Source organism: Aedes albopictus, chromosome 3 (assembly GCF_035046485.1).
Source record: "Aedes albopictus strain Foshan chromosome 3, AalbF5, whole genome shotgun sequence".
In the NCBI taxonomy this organism is placed as follows: Eukaryota; Metazoa; Arthropoda; class Insecta; order Diptera; family Culicidae; genus Aedes; species Aedes albopictus.
The window spans coordinates 436,772,574-436,792,404 of NC_085138.1; the positions used below are offsets into that span (position 1 = coordinate 436,772,574).

At 39.2% G+C, this 19,831-nt stretch overlaps 1 protein-coding gene across 2 annotated transcripts in view; it reads right to left on the reverse strand.

The window, feature by feature from the left end:
- LOC109426022 (alanine--glyoxylate aminotransferase 2, mitochondrial) overlaps window positions 1-19,395 on the reverse strand; it is a 28,040-nt gene extending 8,645 nt beyond the window's left edge. Inside the window, exons 1-3 of one of the 2 annotated variants that reach the window (XR_009998728.1) lie at window positions 19,069-19,392; window positions 896-1,190; window positions 5-833 (exon numbers count right to left, since the gene is read on the reverse strand). Coding sequence is in view for 1 of the 2 variants with exons in the window: in XM_019701450.3 (XP_019556995.2) it covers window positions 5-833; window positions 896-1,190; window positions 19,069-19,096 (1,152 nt within the window). In the remaining variant the exon portion in view is untranslated. Of the gene's footprint in view, window positions 1-4; window positions 834-895; window positions 1,191-19,068 lie in introns of both variants that reach the window. The other variant, XM_019701450.3, reaches the window with a different exon arrangement.
- Window positions 19,396-19,831: the final 436 nt, after the last annotated feature.

The following is a 19,831-nucleotide window of genomic DNA, read 5'->3' on the forward strand; positions in this document are numbered from 1 at the left end:
TCACATCCAATACGGCAATTCCAACAGCACTGGCCAGCGGATTTCCCCCATAGGTATTGAAATGTAACGCTTGTGACAGTGTTTCCGCCACCTTCCGCGACGTTACCACCGCTCCAATCGGGAATCCATTGCCGATACCCTTGGCCATCGTAACAATGTCCGGCACAATGTCGTGACCCACGAAGCCCCAATAGTGCTCGCCGGTCCTGGCGAAACCCGTCTGAACTTCATCCGCCACAAACAAGCCTCCGTTGGCGCGGACCAGCTCCGCCGCCTTCTTGATGTACCCTTTGGGATATTGAACGGATCCTCCGACTCCTTGAATCGATTCTGCAAACATAGCTGCCACCTTGCCGCGTGGTAACGAATACTTGAAGATCTGCTCCAACTGTTCGTAATATCGACCACTAGCCAGACATTGATCGGCAGGGCAATCGCAATGGCGCGTGGTTTGGACCGGGGAATCTCGGCAGTTCTTTCCACCCCAGATACCACTGTACGGATCGGGATTCATGGCGTGGATTATGCCGTTGCTAACACCGGCCAAGGGATATCGCCACGTTGAATGTGCCGTCAGACCCATCGTGTATGGCGATGCTCCGTGGTAGGCGTTACGGAAACTGATGATTTCGCTGTTTCCGGTATACAGCCGTGCCATCATCATTGCCAGATCGTTCGCTTCCGATCCGGAGTTGACAAAGTACACATTGTTCAAATCGGCCGGGAGTTTGGACAGCAGTTTTTCAGCGTATTCGTGAATTTTGGGGTGCATGTAGATGTTGGTAGTGTGCCACAGGGTATTCATCTGCTCTTCCAAAGCGGCATTGACTTTCCTGAAACAATGTAGATCTGTTATAAATTGGAACTGGTGTGAAGAAGAGAAGGACGTTCTCACGGGTGGCAGTGTCCAACGGATACGGTGACGATTCCACCGAACATATCCAGATAGCGGCGTCCCTCGTGATCGAACAGCCACTGCATGCTTCCCTTGTGAATGAGCAAGGGCTTTTTGTAGTAGGACGTCACATTTGGGGTTAGGTGTTGCTTGCGCATGGAGGTAATTTTGTCATAGCTGTGCTTTTTGTAGGCTAAGGACTCCTTGGTGGATTTCGACTGTTCGGGACTTTCGTTCAGACTGGTGCTGGCCTGCGCAGACAGACATCTTCTGATGGTGGCAGCCGAAGAAGGTGCTGTAGTTGAGGAATAGATAGTAAATCGATGTGAATTAGTTTTACTGCTGTTCTTTTTATTCTTGGCATAACGTTTCAAGTGTGATGAGCTTGCTTCTAAGCTTATTGGGATTTTTTCCTAGTGTTATATAACAGTTTTGTTAACGTACCTATATTGAAAATATAGCAATAGCGAAAGATATTTTATTTTCAGAAATTTTAGGTCATTTAAACTGTCTTTAAGTTTACATCATAAAGAGTACGGGAGTAATTGTATCTTTTAACATCATACAAGGTTCTATACTATTTCCCGGAAAGACGTTTCCCGGAAATCATTTCCCGGATACCCCATTTCCCGGAAAGACATTTTCCGGAATAACCCATTTCCCGGAAAACCATTTTCCGGAATGCTCCATTTCCCGGAATGCCCAATTTCCAGGAAAGGCAGTTCTAGGAACTCCTGAGACCTCAGCAGATATTTTAGAATCTTTCAACATGATCTTGTTTTTTGTTTCTTATTACGACTAACTTTATCAGTTGATGATCAATTTCCAGAACATCGAGCCTTAAAACTATATTCTATTTTTTTTTTCAAGATTGTATAACTTTATAACTTCATTTATAAATTGAACTCAGATTCTCCTTTCAGTTCACTTAACAAAGTAGAGCCAGCATCGTTGAGTCGATTAGACATATTTTGACTGGCTTTTCAATAACAAATTGTTCTTCCTTTTCGTCAAAGGCTGTTCTAGGTGCATTTATATAGTTGAACTGCTAACTGCATAGGAGATTTGCCCTTCTTCAATTTACAGGCTGTTCTTTCTAACGATGTATCTTTACAGAATCGATTAGTGCTCAATTTATTAATTCCATCTGGTAATTGTCCTTCTTTAAAAAGGGGCTGTTCTTTCAACCTGAAAGAACAACACTTTTTTAAGAGAAGGAAACATATCAGATAAAGTTAATAGTTTAGCCGCCAATCAAATAGAGGCTTGCAGCAAAAACCTAACCTCATCGAATTCTCATACGATTTGTAAACATTGCCATCGATTCTGTTTTAGAGCAAAGACGGCTTTACGGATTGACGCCGAAGGAATGAAAGAGAAAGAGATAAAGCTGACGTCACTGTGCAAGCTTTCATACGCAACGTTGTAACTAGAAAGAACAGCCTATTAACCCGGAAGCGGTCGCGTTGTGTGCTAAGTACATGCCCCGCCCCATGAAAAATGCATACTTGTAATACACAGCGTGAGCGTGGTGTAGCTGAAGGTGATCGGAGACGTGACTGCTCGAGGGTTAAATAAAGAAGGGCAGATATCCTATACAGAAAGCAGCAAGTACATATCAATAAAACACACGGTAACAAACATGTGTTTTATTGGCACTTGCTGCTTTCTATATATGAGATTTGCCCTTCTTTATTTAATAGGCTGTTCTTTCTAGTTACATCGTTGCGTATTTGATTGCCGGCCAAACTATTAACTCTATCTGATATATTTCCTTCTCCTTAAAATGTGTTGTTCTTTCCCGTTAGGCCAAAGTTAGACTGTTACAGAGTTGTTTAATTGCCAAACTGTGAATTGCACCTTTAGAGATTTTCCCTTCTTCTGGAAATAGGCTGTTCTTTCGAGGCCTGTTTCTTGATCGCTTTCGTTTCAACCTAGCCTAATGACCATTTGGCTTAGTAATAATGTGGTCAAATGTATTTTCGACCACCATTACCTCAGTTGTTATTTGAAGGGCCTTTACTGACAGCTATATCTCAAGTGTATATGTGCAAATCGCCCTTAAACCGAATGAGTCGTTAGGCAAAAAGTTAAAGTTGGCCTCTTGTTATTTACAGTTTTAAAGGTTTAGTATGAAAAAGCCAGAGAACATATGAGCGAAACTAATAAGAGGGTATAGAGTGAGTGCTACAGATAAATTCAATACAGTATTCTCTTCTTTAAGTAGTCATTCAAGTTTTGGATTTCCCATTTCTTAAATTTGACATTTCATCTCTCATTTATTTTCTCATTCCAACGTTTTATTTTTGTTTTTTTTTGTTCGCGTCTGATGTGTAGGATTCAGAGGTGTTGTCAAAAGACTAATATTGACTAATTCGCTACCCACCCATAGAGCTCGCAAAAAGTATGGAAACTTTAAACCAAGAGTATACTGGCTACTGCGCAAAATACAACCGCTACCATTTTATTAGATATCATTCCTTTTTTTGTGTTTAGGCTATTCTCTCGAATGTTATCTTTTAGAATTGTAGCTGCCAGAAATGTCATTGAAGATTTTCCTTCATTGAACAATGGCTGTTCAATGAAGCTGTAGTGATAAAACTGTCGGCATCATAACTGCTAATATTATGTTTTCTCGAAAATTTGGAAATAACGTTTTTTTTTTTTTTTTTAATTTCTTTGTATTTGTGAATTTTAACTTATTGCTAATTCTTCACACAAGTGGAAATAACGCTGAAAGCCCCTCTATGAATACCAACCAAAATGAGTCAATTATTGTGCATTTCATAACAGTTTTCCGGGAAATGTTCCATTCCGGAAAATGGGTTTCCGGGAAATGGGTCATTCCGGGAAATGTTTTCCGGAAAATGTCTTTCCGGAAAATAATTTTCCGGGAATTGTCATAGAATCATCATACAAAACTGATAACAGAGAATATGAGATACTTTCTAGATATTTAGGAAATATTTAGGACTATATTTTACAATTTAGAACATAGGTTCTACAGCCGTAACAATATTTTTTTTGCTAAGAACTGTATCTTCAAGATGCATTATAAAATATTCACAGGATTTTCTGCAGATGCAGGAACTTAATGAAGCTGTTGTTGAGTACATAACTATAGCAAGCATTTATGTCAATATTCTCATCATATAGTTTTGTAAGAAGTAGTACATTCCCTCATGATTACGGAGTTTATTATGAAAGTGATACTCATGAGAACATTACTATTTTGAAAATTTTCTGGAGCACATCGGAAATAGATCCCAGCATGGAAATCTAGCAATATCCTGGGAAACCTGAAACTGAAATTGGTAGTAGATTGTCCTATAGTTAATCCTATTCTGTAAAGTCTTCTGGGAATAACGAAAGTCTGTTGTACATTTCAAACCCCAAGTAACACACATGCCTTATAAGAGCTATGACAGCGAAAATTTTGGTTGTGTAGAAATTAATTTTACGTAATTCTATAGTATTGTGTTAGAATTACGTCAAATTATCTTCTATACAATCACAACTTGCGCTGTTGTGATTCTTATATAGCATGCTTGTAGCTCGGGACTGTATTTACTGCAATTTTATTACAAAAAGACTTATAATAAATGGAAGCGTTTTGCTCGATCCCCAGAAGAAGTTCTAGCAAGAATCATAATTACAGTCAGGTCTTTTTTACGAGGTTTTCACTCCATACAAAAAAAATCATCGTCTTATTTTTGCAGGATTCGTCGAGAAATGGTGACACTTTTTTTACGCGGTTTTTATAATTTTGAACTGCGTTTTTTTTACGCGGTACGTATCCCCCGCGTAGAAAAAACCTGACTGTAGTCTTGATGTGGTGATTTTCATTGAAACTGGCAACACTGAAGGAATCTAAAGGTAGATGTAAAAGTCCAGTCACTGTATATACAGTCTGGCGGATAGAACTAGCGGAGCCAATCATTGGCGTAGCTAGGATTTTTTCCTGGAGGGGGCCCAGGGGGGGCCTGACTTGAGATGAATTTTAAGCGGGATGGGCGCCCGATATGTGAATATCCAAATTGGTATTGTAGTTTTGAGTAATCAAAATGACTGTTTTAGATTTGCTCATAGTTTCGTAAACTATATGAGTACGAACAATTCCTCCAAGATTTTTTTCCGTAGTTTGCTTCAGTGATTCCATCATGGCTTCTTCCAGAAATTTAATCAAGAATTCATCTAGGGATTCCACTAGACATTTTTTCCGGGATTTGTGCTAGAATATCTTTAGAGGTTCCTCCAGCAATTGTTCCTTTTTCCAGCAAGTGCTTTTTTCGAGGTTTCCTTTAGGAATTTCTCCAGAAATCCTTTAACCCTCGAGCAATCGCGCTGTTGTATTTTGTACAACACGATGAAAAAATCTCGCTTTTTGTACTCAGCATTAGCGTGGTGCTGACGCAGGTAGTCAACCGCGCGAGTTACGGAAGGTTAAGGTATTTCTGCAGGTATTCAGAGATTTCTACAGGGATTTCTCCATATATGCCTTCCAGAATTCCACTAGAGATTGCTCCAATAATTACATCTGGAATGATTCGAAGTATTTCTGCAGGAATGTATTCCAGAAAATCTTTTAGAAAATTTTACTTAGAGATTATTAAAAAATACTCCAAGAATTGTTTGAAAAAATTGTACAAAAAAACCTTTAGGGATCCTAGTATTCCTTCAAGAATTACTGCAGACATTGATTTCTTCAATTTTTTTTATCCAGGAATATTCCTACAAAAATTCTTCCAGGTATTCGCTAAGAAAGCTCTCCTGAGAATCCATAGAGTTCCTCATGGGGTTGCTTCCGGGATTGCTCATCGGGTTTCTTCAGAAATTACTTCGAGTTCCTCCAGGGGTTCACCGGAAGTTTTTTCTGTTATTCTTTCAAAAACGAATTCCGGGATTATTTCAAAAATGCCTGAATGAACTCTTGTTGGGATTCCTTCAGAAACTCCCCCAGGAACTAATCCAGGATTTCAGGATTTCCTCAGAAATTTTAGCGGTTTCTTCAGTATTTCCTCTAAGAATTCATCAGAAACTCCTCCTGGAATTCTCTCAGAAATCGAACTTTGTATTTCATCATAAATCTTGAGATTCCTCCAGAAACTCCTCAAGGAATTGCTTCGGAAATTCCTCCCGGATTTTTTTTTTCAAGAACTTCTGCAAGAGTTCTACCAAGAAATTCTGCAGGAATTGCCCCAGGTTTTTTCAGACTCTAGTTTAATTTAAAAACACTTCACTAATACTTTACTTTTGCAAAAGAAAATAAAAAATGAATAACTCTTTTAAAGAAAAACTAGAAAGGACGAGCAAATTCCTTTTAATTCTACTACTGTGCTTATCTTCGGACAGATAGGCCTATTTCGTCTGTGACTTACAGACTTCTTCAGTGTCAAGTGCTCGACTGTAATAGTAAAGTTGCCCCAGGTATTTCCTTAGGAATTCCTCCGGGAATTTATTCTAGAATGGATCCAGGAATTCTTCAAGGGTTTCCTCCAAGAATTAATCCAGGAATTTGTTCTCTAGGGTTTCTTCTACAAATTCCTCCAGGAATTATTTCATGAATCCCTCCAGAAATTCCACTGATGATTCCTGTAGTAATTCCTCCTGAAAATTCTTCTAGAATTTCTCCTGGAATCCCTCCAGAAATTCCTCTGAAAATTTCTCCTGGAACTCCACCAGAAATTTCTTTCAGAATTCTTCTAAAAATTTCTCCAGGAATTCCTTCAGAAATTTCTTAATGGATTTCTACCAGAATTCCTCTAGAGATTTTTTAAGGAATTCATTCAGGGATTCCTCAAGGTATTCGTTTAGGGATTCCTCCTGGAGTTCTTCCATTAATAGTTCCACGAAATTTCCCCAAGATTTCCTGTAGAGATTTGTTCAGGAATTCCTCCTGAGGTTCCTCCAGAAATTGTTTCAGGGATTCCTCCAGGTTTATTTCCAAAAGTTCCCCCAGGGATTCTTCCAAATAATTCTCTAGAAATTCCTTTAAGAATGCCTCCAGGAATTCATCAAGAGGCTTCTTAAGAATTTCCCCAAGAATCTCTTCAGAAAGTCCTCCAGGAATTGATCCAGGAACTCCCATAGGAATCCCTTCATAAATTACTACCGCAATTCCTCCAGGAATTCCTCCTGGAATTCCTCCAAAAATCGCTCTGGGAATTACTCAACAAATTTCTATTGGAATTTATTTAGAAATTTCTGTTGGAATTTCTTTAGAAATTTATCTTGGAATTTATTCAGAAATTTATCTTGGAATTTTTCTGAAATTCCTCCAGTAATTGCTTCCAGAATTTCTCTCGAGATTCCTCCAGGAAGGAATAGTTCCTCGGAATTTCCCCGAAAATTCCTTTACAAATTTATCCAGGAATTCTTCCTGGGATTCCGCAAGGAATTTGTCCAGAACTTTCCTGGCATTCCTCCTGAGGTTCCTCCAGAAATTGCTTGAGGGATTTCTCCAGGGATTTTCCCATAAATTCTTCCAAGAATTTCTCTAGAAATTTCTATAAGGATTCCTCCAGGCCCCCCTCTAGCTACGCCAATGGAGCCAATAAAACTTGATATTTCGAGAGAGCTTGAATACGAGGGCAGTATTGTATCCGTAAAGATAATAAATTTATGTTCTGAAAACTCAAAGTCATTCGAAAGCTTGAACTTTTCCTAGTGTTGGCAGTAAATAATCCAGTTGCCAGTTCTAAGGATTTTCTATTCGCCAGACTGTATATATAGTGACTGTAGTAAAAAGTGGATCAAATAGATCAGTTCAGGCGAAAATGTGATCGAGAATGGTAGTAGAATACTTGAGTGTAAGTTAACTTTAAGATAGATGTAATATAAATTGAAAATAAATACAATTGATTTACAGCATTGAAGCTAAACTAAAGACTGCTTTCAATACAAGTATTGAACCATTCCGTAGATGACCCACCACAACAATAGTTTGTAAGGAAGGTGATAGCAGCTTCAATGCTGGAATATAGTTTATATTATTTAAATTCATTCTTGCTTACATACATAATCAATTAACATAAAACTTGGTGTCTCACTTCGTACACTGTGAACTGCCTACCTCCTCAACCAACACTAAAATTTTCACTACTGTTTCTGGGTTGGACACCAGTGTTGCCTGTTTCACAAACAATATCACCACAACAGGTGTGTTCTCGAGAAAAATTTATGTAACAGGAGCTTGTAGCAAAATTCCTGACAACACTCCAAAACTTCTGGAAAATGGAAATCTGAAAAAAATGTCTGACCTTGTCCAAAATATGCAAATCTAGGTCATCAGAGAGTAAATTTCTGTCACTACATGGCGAATAATAAGCCTTTTCGGAATATCAGTATTCACTATAATGTCCTCTCTATATATTATAATCTAATACATCTATCTATATATATATAAATGACTTTGAAGTCCCTTTGAGGCAACAAAACTTACGAACGGCTGAACCGATTAGAATGACTTTTGCATGGTTAGATTCGTATTCATGCTGGCTGTGTTTATATGTAAAAAAAGTTACAAAAATGAACTAAAAATGAAGAAAATTTACAAAATCCTAATTTTTATGACCTGGGAGGAAAATCAACCCGATTGCAATGAAACCAATCTAGAGTGCGGTGCTGTTTTGAGCCCTACAGTTGTCAAACCAGCACAGCTTGGCAAGACAAAGTTTGCCGGGACAGCTAGTATAATATATATTGTCTATCCGGTTGGAATCAAGACCGACATTCAATCAAAAAGTGCCATTTTCTTGATCCACAAGTGTCACAACTGTTTCGCATCTAGTGCACTGTGTTGCTGACAACAACGGGAAGGATGCGCACTACTTTTGACACGATTAAAAAACGTCGCGAGTTGGGTCGCGTCGCGACTTGATTGTGCGAAGTCCGGTTTGGTGGCGGCCCGACAATAGCCCACTGTGAAGCGATGGATTTATTTTGTGAGCAACGCCCATTTCGCGGTTTTTTCTCTGTCGAAATATTATCACCGCTGCTGTTGGTCGCACGACCCGAGGGACGAATCTCTCCTGCGTTGAACAATTCTAGACGAACATTTGAAAAGGGCCTATCTGCTTTGCGTAAACAAACATGTTTTTGCCTCTGCAGGGCCTATCTGCATCCACCCACGCACATCAACACCCTTATCAGAAAGAGTGTTCTTCAAGCTATCTGTTAAGGGTGTTGATGTGCGTGGGAGGATGCAGATGGGCCCTACAGAGGCAGAAACATGTTTGTTTACAAAAAGCAGATAGGCCCTTTTCAAATGTTCGTCTAGAATTCTGTGCTGGTGGTACCTACCTAGGAGGATGGTGGTGACGCATATTGTTTATGTTCCACAAGTGGAGTAAGTAGCATGTTGCTTACGATTCTCGCATTTATCAGCCCGGAGGGGTCAAAGTTTTACACACGCTGCTGTATTGATTAGCTTACACGCCAGAATGGAAGTTTAAGGTTTGTTTTATAATTTTCGGCCATCTTTTGTACCATAGTGTTTTCTTGAAGGTTTGACGGAAATTGAATTCACGTTGCGCCGACAATAGAATTGGAGTAGACGGAAATAGATTTCGAGGAATAATTATTTAATCTTATTTCTTATTAAATATGTATCTTGTTGTGGTTTTACATTAACACTCTCGATTATTATTGGTCGGTGCTTTGTACTACGGGAATCAGATCAAAACCGTAGTGTACGATTGGCCAAAACATTAATTTTGTACATACATATTGCAAGTTTTACGTCTGTGATCAAGCGGTGACTAGCGTCGAAGAGTAAAATCAGGATACGTTTTGAACTGTTCAATCGATTAACCATCTACATGATATTTGAATCCACCGTTAAAAAATGCAAACAAGTCTCAAAGCAAGTCCATGTGTCTCCAAATTTCTGATCGGGGGTGTACGTGCTGCAGGTTCATCACTGAGTTCAGCTTCTTTATTTACGTACACAGTTTGATGCGCTCCAGCAGCAGCTTATCGCTGCTATCGGTCCATTGACGCCTGGTTATTGCAATGCTTCGACTTCGTACCAGACCAGACGCTATCATAGAACGATTAATCAGCTGCAGGAGAGCTCCATCCAGATTACGATATCGTCAATCTGATTTCTAATGGCATTATCGCTTGTTCGGAATTAAATAAATCTTCTATACATTGATTGATTTAGTAGCATATATGACACAGTTGAGTTACATAATATTCTGTTTTGCTATTTAAAAACAATCAAGTTTTGATTAGCATTCGCTTCGAGAGTGTGTAAGAGGAATACATCTAGCTATCGGTATTGTCTATCCGGTTGGAATCAAGACCGACATTCAATCAAAAAGTGCCATTTTCTTGATCCACAAGTGTCACAACTGTTTCGCATCTAGTGCACTGTGTTGCTGACAACAACGGGAAGGATGCGCACTACTTTTGACACGATTAAAAAACGTCGCGAGTTGGGTCGCGTCGCGACTTGATTGTGCGAAGTCCGGTTTGGTGGCGGCCCGACAATATTCTTCTCCGAGCAGCGAAATCGATACCGGTCGGGTTAATATGGTTGCACGTTGCACCGCTTACTGCGCGATTCACGGGTAAGGTCAATTTTGTTTACATCGCGGCAAGCGCGCCAACAGCGTAGGCGTGATCGTCTCAAGTTGCGGCTGGTTGAAACCGTTGCGTTGCTATAAAACAGTAGGTACGCTTATTCACAGTCAGTGGATGATGGTGGTGATCATTGATGCCTTGCATCAATCGATGGTGTTTTGCAGATGACATGGAAAAATGGACAAAACGGAGGATGATAACAGTTTCTTTTGCATCGCACTCGCGGAATTGCTATTAATAGATCAAGATGTCGTTGCGTCGTCTCTCGTTGTGTATGGAATGCAACCGGTTCATATCCATATGTGAAGAGTTGCTTACACACTTTATTCGATTGATCAAATAAGATTCGAATCTTGATTTTATTTATAAACATTCATTATCGAAAAATCCAGACACGTTTAGAACGATTCAAACTTACAACAAACTAAGAACCCTTTTGACAGGGTTCTTACTTTGGGCCCTTTCCGCTGAAGCTAAGTCAATTTTATACCTGACTTATGTAAAATTCTTTGTTCAAGATGAGATACGCTCAGCGCCTAATCGAAAATGAAAATTCAAATCAATTTACTGATCTATAGCGTCATGTGTCCAACATGCGGCCCCTGCCCACATTGTACCAGTCCCTACGTCCCTACTTACATACAGTGATAATATATCGATATATGTAGTGCATTTCTGGCGTTCGATTTGAATAGCTCGAATCCCAGTATACTTACGACATATTCAAATCTAACGCCAGATTCGATAAAATTGTTCTTTGGTTGTTGAAAATTTGATTCATTTTATACTTGTTCGAGCAATATTTGAATTTCTTCGAATATTGTTTCATCATTCATATCTCCATTATAGCTGGTTGAGAAACTCTGGTGTAATTCAATCAAAATTTAACTAGAACTAAGTGACACCATACTATATGTGTACACATCCCACATGGCTAACCGAGGAATTTACGCTATACATGCTGCTGTTGTTTTCCACTCAGTGTGCGCCTACAATACTGCGTTCTGTCTGAACTCGAAGATGGTTGGGGACAAATAATGCGTATGAACCGTTTATTGATGATTGGTGTGCCTTCACAAGCACGTTTATTTTTGCTTCGTTCTAAATTTGTTGTTCGGACTTGGCGTCGGACAAGCCCCCTCTCTGTTGAATGTAGGTATAAAAAAATGTTTTAAAAATAAAAAAATATGTTCGTACTCTTCACCGAATGCCAGGATTTATCAATTTTTTTTAGGCATAAGACATTTAGTATTTATTCGTGCAGAAGTCCATTGAAGTGAAGGAAAACATAGCCGACTATGATTTTGCGCGCAAGTTTCGAACAACAGCCATGTGCTGACAACCGAGAGTAAACGGAGATACAAATCCTCATCCCCCTTTCGTTGGTTCAAACCGCAAATTTTATCTCACCACAGTATTGTGAGGGCCCTCTTTCTAGATGGACCAATGTGACCCACCAGGCGTAATATTACCTCAAATGACGGTAGCTTTGAAGAAGAAAAAAACTGGTGCCCACTACGATTCATTCATGACAAAGATCCAGATTTGAAGCTCTAGATAACCAGGAAAGAATCCGGAAGGAACTCCTGTAGGAATTTTGGAATTTTGAAAGGGAGGATTCTCAGAAGAAACTCCTTGAAAAATTCTCTAAAAACTCATATCAAGATATCCTTAACCCTTATGTGGCCGGCAGGGTACCCGGGTACCCAGCACCCATTTAAAATACACAGTGTAGAAAAAAGCAAAAAGTTTGCCGGCCACACAACGGTTAAACGAAAAAGTGAATTCGGGAAAAAAAACTTCTGGAGTTATACCGAAAGGAATCATGGATTAAAATCCCAGAAAAAAGAATCCTCCTGGTCAAACATGGAAAACCTTGAAGGAATCCCAGAAGAAACTCCAGAAGTTATCCGTAAAGAAACTTCTGAAGGAATCCTCGAAAGAGCATCTGGAGGAATCTAAGAAATACTCCAAGAAACTCTTTCAGGAGTCTCAGAAGGAACTCTTTGAAAAATCACAGCAGATACTCTTGAAGAGTTCCCAGGAGGAACTGTTGGAGGAAGTCTCAAAAAAATAAATCCTTAAAGGAACTTATTGGCAGGCTTAATAATTCTCCTCAAAATCAAAAGAGTTTTGCAATATGCTCAAGAGCGGTGTTTTGCTTCTGCCTCGTCGCGAGGGAGCGAACGAACCGCAAACAGAGAGGTAATAAAAATTAAGCTAGGAAGAGGGGAACGAAATAAGAGCCGATGATGATTTTCGGATAGAAGAGTGCGAGAGTTTTTCTTTGTATGGGAGTGGAACTCGCGAGAGCTTTTTGAGTGTGAGGGGACGTGAGAAACACAACAAGCAAGTGTTGGACGAACTCCTCGATGCGTGACAAGTTCACGCTCGGTGCTGTTGAGGATTTGCGTTGTGAGTTTTATTGTTATTGGAGTATTAAAGAAGAAACTTCTTGAGAATTCCCAGAAATAATTCCTTGAAAAACACCAGAAAAAACTACCGGAGTAATTTCAGTAGGAACTCCTGGGGGTTCCTCGAAGAAACCTCTGGAGACATCTTAGCAAGAACTCTTAGACCTGAAATTTGTAATACAAATAATCGCTTCATTTTGACGAAAGCCCCAAAGAGTTTGTTTTTCTAGAATTTCTGGTTCAATCTCTGAAGAAATTGCTGGTGATTATGTGAAATTTAGTCATAAAAAGTAACAACGTGCGTGAGTGCTTGGGGAGTTATTATAATTCATGATGAATTCCTTATGAAATTTCTGACTGCACTTCTGTTGGAATTACTTGGAAACATTCTGGAAATTCTTTGGCGAGAATACGAATTTTTAGCATATAACAAATATGTGTAAAACTTTCAAGAACTGCTAGGAGTTCTTCACAAATTTCTTTCGAAATTTCTTCAAGAAATACACGAATTTTGACAGGGGGCCTCCATAAATTACATCCCTAACCCAACTACACTTTTCTAAAGAATTTCGAACGAAAAGATTCCAAAAAAATATGTACTTCTGAGATTCAATTCCTGCTCAAGAAGCATTTGCTGATATTAACACAGAACTTCCTATTGAAATTTATTCAGCACAATTTTATGGAATTTCTACAAGATGTCATCCGTGATTCCTCCAGGAGTTTCTCCAAAGATTCCAAAAAATATGTCCTTCTGAGATTTTCGGAGGAATTAGTCCAGGTATTCCAGCGGTAATTCTTCAAAAATTGCTACTTGGATTTCTCCAGGTATACTGGATGAGCTCCACCAGGAATTTCTTCAGAGATTCCTAGTTGAATTCTAACCAGTAGAGAAAAGAGGGGCATAACGTCCCGGCTAAGCATATGTGGTCATAAACCTCAAATGATCTTTATTTTAAGGTCGTATTCTGCCTCGGAGAGCAGCCCAAGAAACAAATATTGCTTAAAGAAATGTTTTTCAAAGCAACGTTGTTAAGGAGAAACTTCAAAGAATACAAACATGGCTGCCACTATGGCCGACTTGGTCCCCTACTCACGTTTTCAAGAGCACCAATCTTGAAAATTCGTAAACAAATGCTCTCGATTTGTGAAAGCTCACTTTTTGCAAGTGAGCAAAGCCAGGAAAAACAAGTGCGGCTTGGCTCGATGCTTTGTTCGTCAGATTTGTGCCTCTAAAGTTTGTATGAAAAATTGCAATGGGATTTCTTGATGTTTCACCTTAAGACGAAACTGGATGCATTATCTCATTTTTTTGGTTTTTGATTTTTCATTCAATAACGAAGCAATATTTTCAAAATCGGTTTTCGTGCACATGTAGAGCATGGATCAAGGTATCTTCCGATTTTTTTTTGTGGTGGAAAAAGTTTTCCATTTTTGCAGAAACCATTTTTTGTGAAATTTTATTCAAAAATGGTTTCTGCAAAAACCAAAACATTTTCCACCACGAAAAACAAAAACAGGAGATACCTTGATCCATACTCTACATGTGTACGAAAACCGATTTTGAAAATTTTGCTTCGTTATTTTATAAAAAATCAAAATCAAAAAGTGAGGAAATGGATCCAGTTTCGCCTTAAGCTATAAGTTGAATTATTTTTGATTTAGTTAGAATAAACTGCACTTAAACTCTTGTTCGCCCAAAATTGAGAATCTGTTCAACTAAAATCGGTCATCACATTTATATTTATTCCACGATCATACCTCGGTTGTGTAGCTATAATTCAATGTTTAAACCATCAGCAATTTATCATCACATTATAAACTCTTTTTCAACGTTTCTTAAACAAAGTTCTATGATCCCTTCAGAAAAGTCATTAAAAGCATTGTTGTGGAATAGAAGTTAGGCTCATAATAACAAGCTTTCTTCGACAATGATTCCACCATTATGCATTCAAAACATGTTGAACATCATGCTTCCTGTAGCATTGTACGGATTTCATTTCTAATAATAGAATTGATTTAACAAAGGTTGGCAAAAAAGTTTCTTAAACGCTGTTTAAACATCACTGTTCCAATAAATTAGCAAAATTAATTTATTGTGTTCAACTTTTAACTGAGATTACTTTTTTAACCTGTAACTACGCATTTTAATCATATTTTAATGAACAACCTAGGAAACAACTTGCACTTTTGGCAAGATTCGAACTCGGGACCAGTCGACTTAGTGTTCAATGAGCACTTCCACAGTTTTTAACTGAGAGCTTCCTCTGCCAATGACCATTTTGCATGTGTATATCGTGTGGTAGGCACGAAGATACTCTATGCCCAAGGAAGTCAAGGAATACCCGTGCATTTACCGCCTCGGCTATATGGGCCCTGAACGATCCTGAGCCCGGTTAATATTTAAGCCGGTTGGACCCGTGCCACTAAAATATTCTAAATCAGGAAAGTATCCTGTGGAAGAATTAGAGGCGAGCATGAGCAGCTTCTTTATCTGCCATTTCTGGAGCTCGATTTGAATAGGTCGTATGTACATTTGTCGATATAAAATTCGATCAGTTTATTTTAGTTATTGTAGCAATATGGAAGATATTTTGGAGACTTTTACTGATGGAACGGAAAGCCTGTTTTGTGATGATTCTGCTGTATGTATCAGCTTCGTTCAATTTCAACGGATTTTGATATAATAAGCGAATACGACTGATCGAATTTTTAATCGACAAAAGCACATACGACCTTTCCAAATCGAGCTCCAGATTTCATGTGTTCCCGTCTGCAGTTTCGCTCTCGTTGAAAGAAAAGGTGAGTCTGAATGTTTTAAAAAGTGAAATATAATTATAAAGAGCTGCTGCAGGGCATTTGTTTGATAATCAAGCCTATGCAACCGTGGATGCTATTGTTAGGCTCATAATCAGCCATCATGTTTACAAAAGTAAACATGTTGAACAGTGGCGATTAAGTGATACTTTTAAACATTGTCCGATGCAGCTGAAAAAAAAAACATTTCTTTACTCAAACTACTTGTACCACTGTGAATTACAAGTGGAATAATGGCATCTAATATGCTTGAAAAAGCTTAGCTTCTACCATTATTAAAACACTATAAAGCGTCTGATAGAGGGTTTTAAACAACTTTCTTTCAACTTTAATTCGATTAGTTGTTCGATGTAAAGTAATGAGTCCGTCTTGGTTCGTCGTTGCATCGCGTCGTCGTTCTGCGTGCGTGCTCATCTTCGTACGGGGCGGTTTAGTGTGTTTTTTGATGGCAAAGTGGAAGTGCCGCTTTTTTCATTCGGATCGGCCGCGTCGTCGTCGACAATTTGAATGTGCACATCGTCGTACCCGTGTGTTGTTGTAGCGGTTCAGTGTGATTTCGTGACCAGTTAGTGGAAGATGTTGCAGCACATACGCACTGGAGACTTCGAAGGATGTTTATTGGTGAGCTCGTTCCATCTAATAATAATTAATGCTAAAGGATGTATGAAATTCTGCTCTGTTTTTTGTGTATTTATCTAACAAATATTGAAAAGTTCGTCACGTCATGTGTCGGCGCTAGTTCCAAATGCAGATTTAGTTGATAATATATATGTTTCTTTCATTTTTTGCATGAACACAAAAGTCTTCGGTGTCGACATTTGTAATATTTTAGTCCAAATGAATAAATGGTGAAAGATAGACGGCGAACCATGCGGTAAGGTCTTTCTGATTTATTTATCACGTGTAATTTTGTAAATACTTGTGAATCGATCGCGTTCAACATTGTCTCGGGCGGAAACGCAAACTACGGGTGCGTCGGTGTTTAACATCAAAAAATCAAAACATTACATTCGTTTACCACGACGAATTAATTAACACATCTCCATTTACCCTGTCCAAACTCCTAGTGATTTCTCGTAGTAACGCAGAGAATTCCTCGGTTATTGGCCTAAGCGAGAATCACGTCATCACTTCCTTCCCTATCCTCAATTGACCTGCATTCGGACGCGGCCGGCGCTGGTATTGCTTATTGAAAAGTATTGGGATTCCAGTATTTACACAATGAAGAGAAAGCTAATCCCAAGCATCATTTGTTGGTTCTTTGTGTAAATGCAGTTGTCCTTGCAATAACAGAGGAGCAACCGCGGGCGGTCAATCATGCTCATGCTCATGCTCACGCTCATTAGTTGTTCGATGTAAAGTAATGTGTTGAACAAAAGTGCTGTTTTCACTGTATGAAAAATGTATTCACCACTTTGTTCCACACATACTCTTGTTAAACTGCTGGCGCTTTCGTAGAACTTCTATTAAACCGGCATGCTGATTAATGGCTCTGAATTGTTTCTTGGGCATGTATCTAAAACTAGAAGGTTTAGGTACAAACATTTTTGTCTTCGTAAATACGGCTTTGGACCCTTTGTGCAGTGCCTCCAGGATATTTTCAATGATTTTTTAATGATTCCTTCAGGAATTTACATTGAGATTTTTTCCATGGATTCTAGAAATTTTGACTAGTTTTCCTCCAGTTGTTCATGCCAGAATTCCTACAGAAACTCCGAAACTCCTGCTTGGACTCCACCTATGATTTGTACATACAGGAAATCAAAATGTGATTATCCCATGAATTCCTTTGGAAAATCATGAATTCAATTTAATTTTTCTAAAGATTCCTTCAAGAGTTCTTCTGCCCAGTTGTTTCTCAAAATATCTCCTAATAGTTCTAAAAAAAATCCCTAACGATTTTTTGCAGGGTTTCCTGTTGTTATCACTCCCAGTATCACATATCGAGGTTACATCAAATCGAGGTATGACTGTGTAGCGGAAAATCCGACCATGTAGGGTCTTGTACCATTTGGGCAGGTGCACCTATTTTGGGCACTTGACGCTATTACTAAGTCAATTTCAAACCGATTGATTTGAAATTTTGTATATAGTCAGGCACGTACCACACACGTACAGTACCTAACTCTGTACAAAAATTCAAATCAATCGGTTTGAAATTGACTTAGTTATGGCGGCAAGTACCCAAAATAGGTACACCTGCCCAAATGGTACAATACCCTAGGTGTCAAAATCTTGTAACGTGCCAATAAAGTTTTTTTCTCAGAGGTTTAACATCTTTCCCTAAACTCTCAAAGCAATATCTCCAACAAGTTTGGGAAACACTGGTTTAAGGAATGAATTGAAATTTTATTGTTTTCCTGCTTAATTCATAACCACCTATTATAACTTTTACACGAGTTAGGTATTAGGACTGCTCAACATCAAAACAAAAAAAAATGTTTGTGAGCAACTCGCTCGCACTTTGAAACTTTCGGGTCTCCTATATCACATTGCCACCTAATTTACGCACACCGCAATTTCCAGGTGGTGCACCATGGTGAAAGGTAGAGTCCTGTAAAAGACCCGATTGTATTAATATTATTCTAACTTACACCCTCTTACACCGAATATACAAGTTTTGAACAGCTTGGGTGCCGCATTGTTCACTTTAGTTGATCTTAATAACATACCGGCGGGACGATTGAATAAATTAATAAACGAAAGCACACGCGCAGTATTTCGTGTGCCAAGAATGCGTTACAACGAAACTTACGATAAGCGATCGAGCGAGTAAGCGCCGCGCAGCGATCGTAATATTCAAATGCCGTTCTACAGCCCGGCCGGTGGTGGCGGCAGTCCGCTTGATTATTATACATGCAAGGTCAAATTCGCGATCGCGCCAATCTCATTTCCATATAGGCTGCTGCCAAAGGTCAGTTTTGTTTTGTTGTATTCTTTTCTTTAGCTGGATCGTCTTCGAACTGCGAAGGAATTGCGATTCACTTTTTAAATGCAGATAATGCAGCGGGTATGGTTCGTTGTTATAACATTATACGATCGAGGAATGACCGGCAGTTCAAATCAACTGGACACGCGGAATAAGTACAACCACAATTATCGTATCATTGCTTTCCTCCGTTGCGTCTTTGGCGCATGTTCTGCAGACAGTGAGTGGTGGATCGACTGGATCGTTGATCGTGGACACCATGCAGACAAGAAAGAAACATGACAAAATGCACGTACGATTCACCTTTTTTCTCGACAACGGACGATACTTGCAATTATAGCTTTGATTGAATGCTATAAATTATTCGCTACTTCTTGATAAGAATCCATCTATTAAGCATAAGCCATTATCACCCTCGAACCAACCTGATAACGGTAGCTTTTTCAGCAGCATGATCGCACTCGTTTCACCCAATCACACTTCCAACAATCTAACTTTGTCCACTTCTTGGGTGTTTCAAAAATAACCTTAACCGACACGATCGCGTTTGGGTCACTTCAAAATATCTGACTTTCGAACCAATTACACAATAAATAAAGCACACGCACGGCTTGAGCCCGGGTCTAATCGCGATCCCGCGGGAGCTACGAGCTACTCTAGAACGCTGCTCAGCTGAGACTGCGACGGTACCGAGTTAGTACAAAGGGAATATATTCGCACTTCATTCAAACCGGCTGGCTGACGACTGTCTAGGCGTATAGTACACATGTGCAGAGCCAGCAGCAGGCAGCAGCTAGTTGCGCTGCTCTCTGCTGCTGACTGGATGCTCTTCTCGGTGAGAATAAACGCGCAATCATACGCGAGTCGCCGGCGTGGAGTACGCATGGAGTAAAAGCGGAGAAAAGTACATACGCATGGAACTATAGAACATTGATGACGATTAATTTGCAAATTTCATGTGGTCGCTCGCAGATTAGATGTCTTTCTTAGCTTAACAAAAGGTGGATGCGGATGCCGGAGTTTACTAAATAACTATTTTCGCACTGAAATAATTGTTGTCTTATTAATAGCATTGTAGATTGTAGATCCGGGCCGTTAGTGTGGGCATACTTTTTTTTGGAAAATCTGTTCGAAATATGATTTCCCTAGTGAAAAAATGATTTCCTGGTCAAAATAGAAAAGCTATGT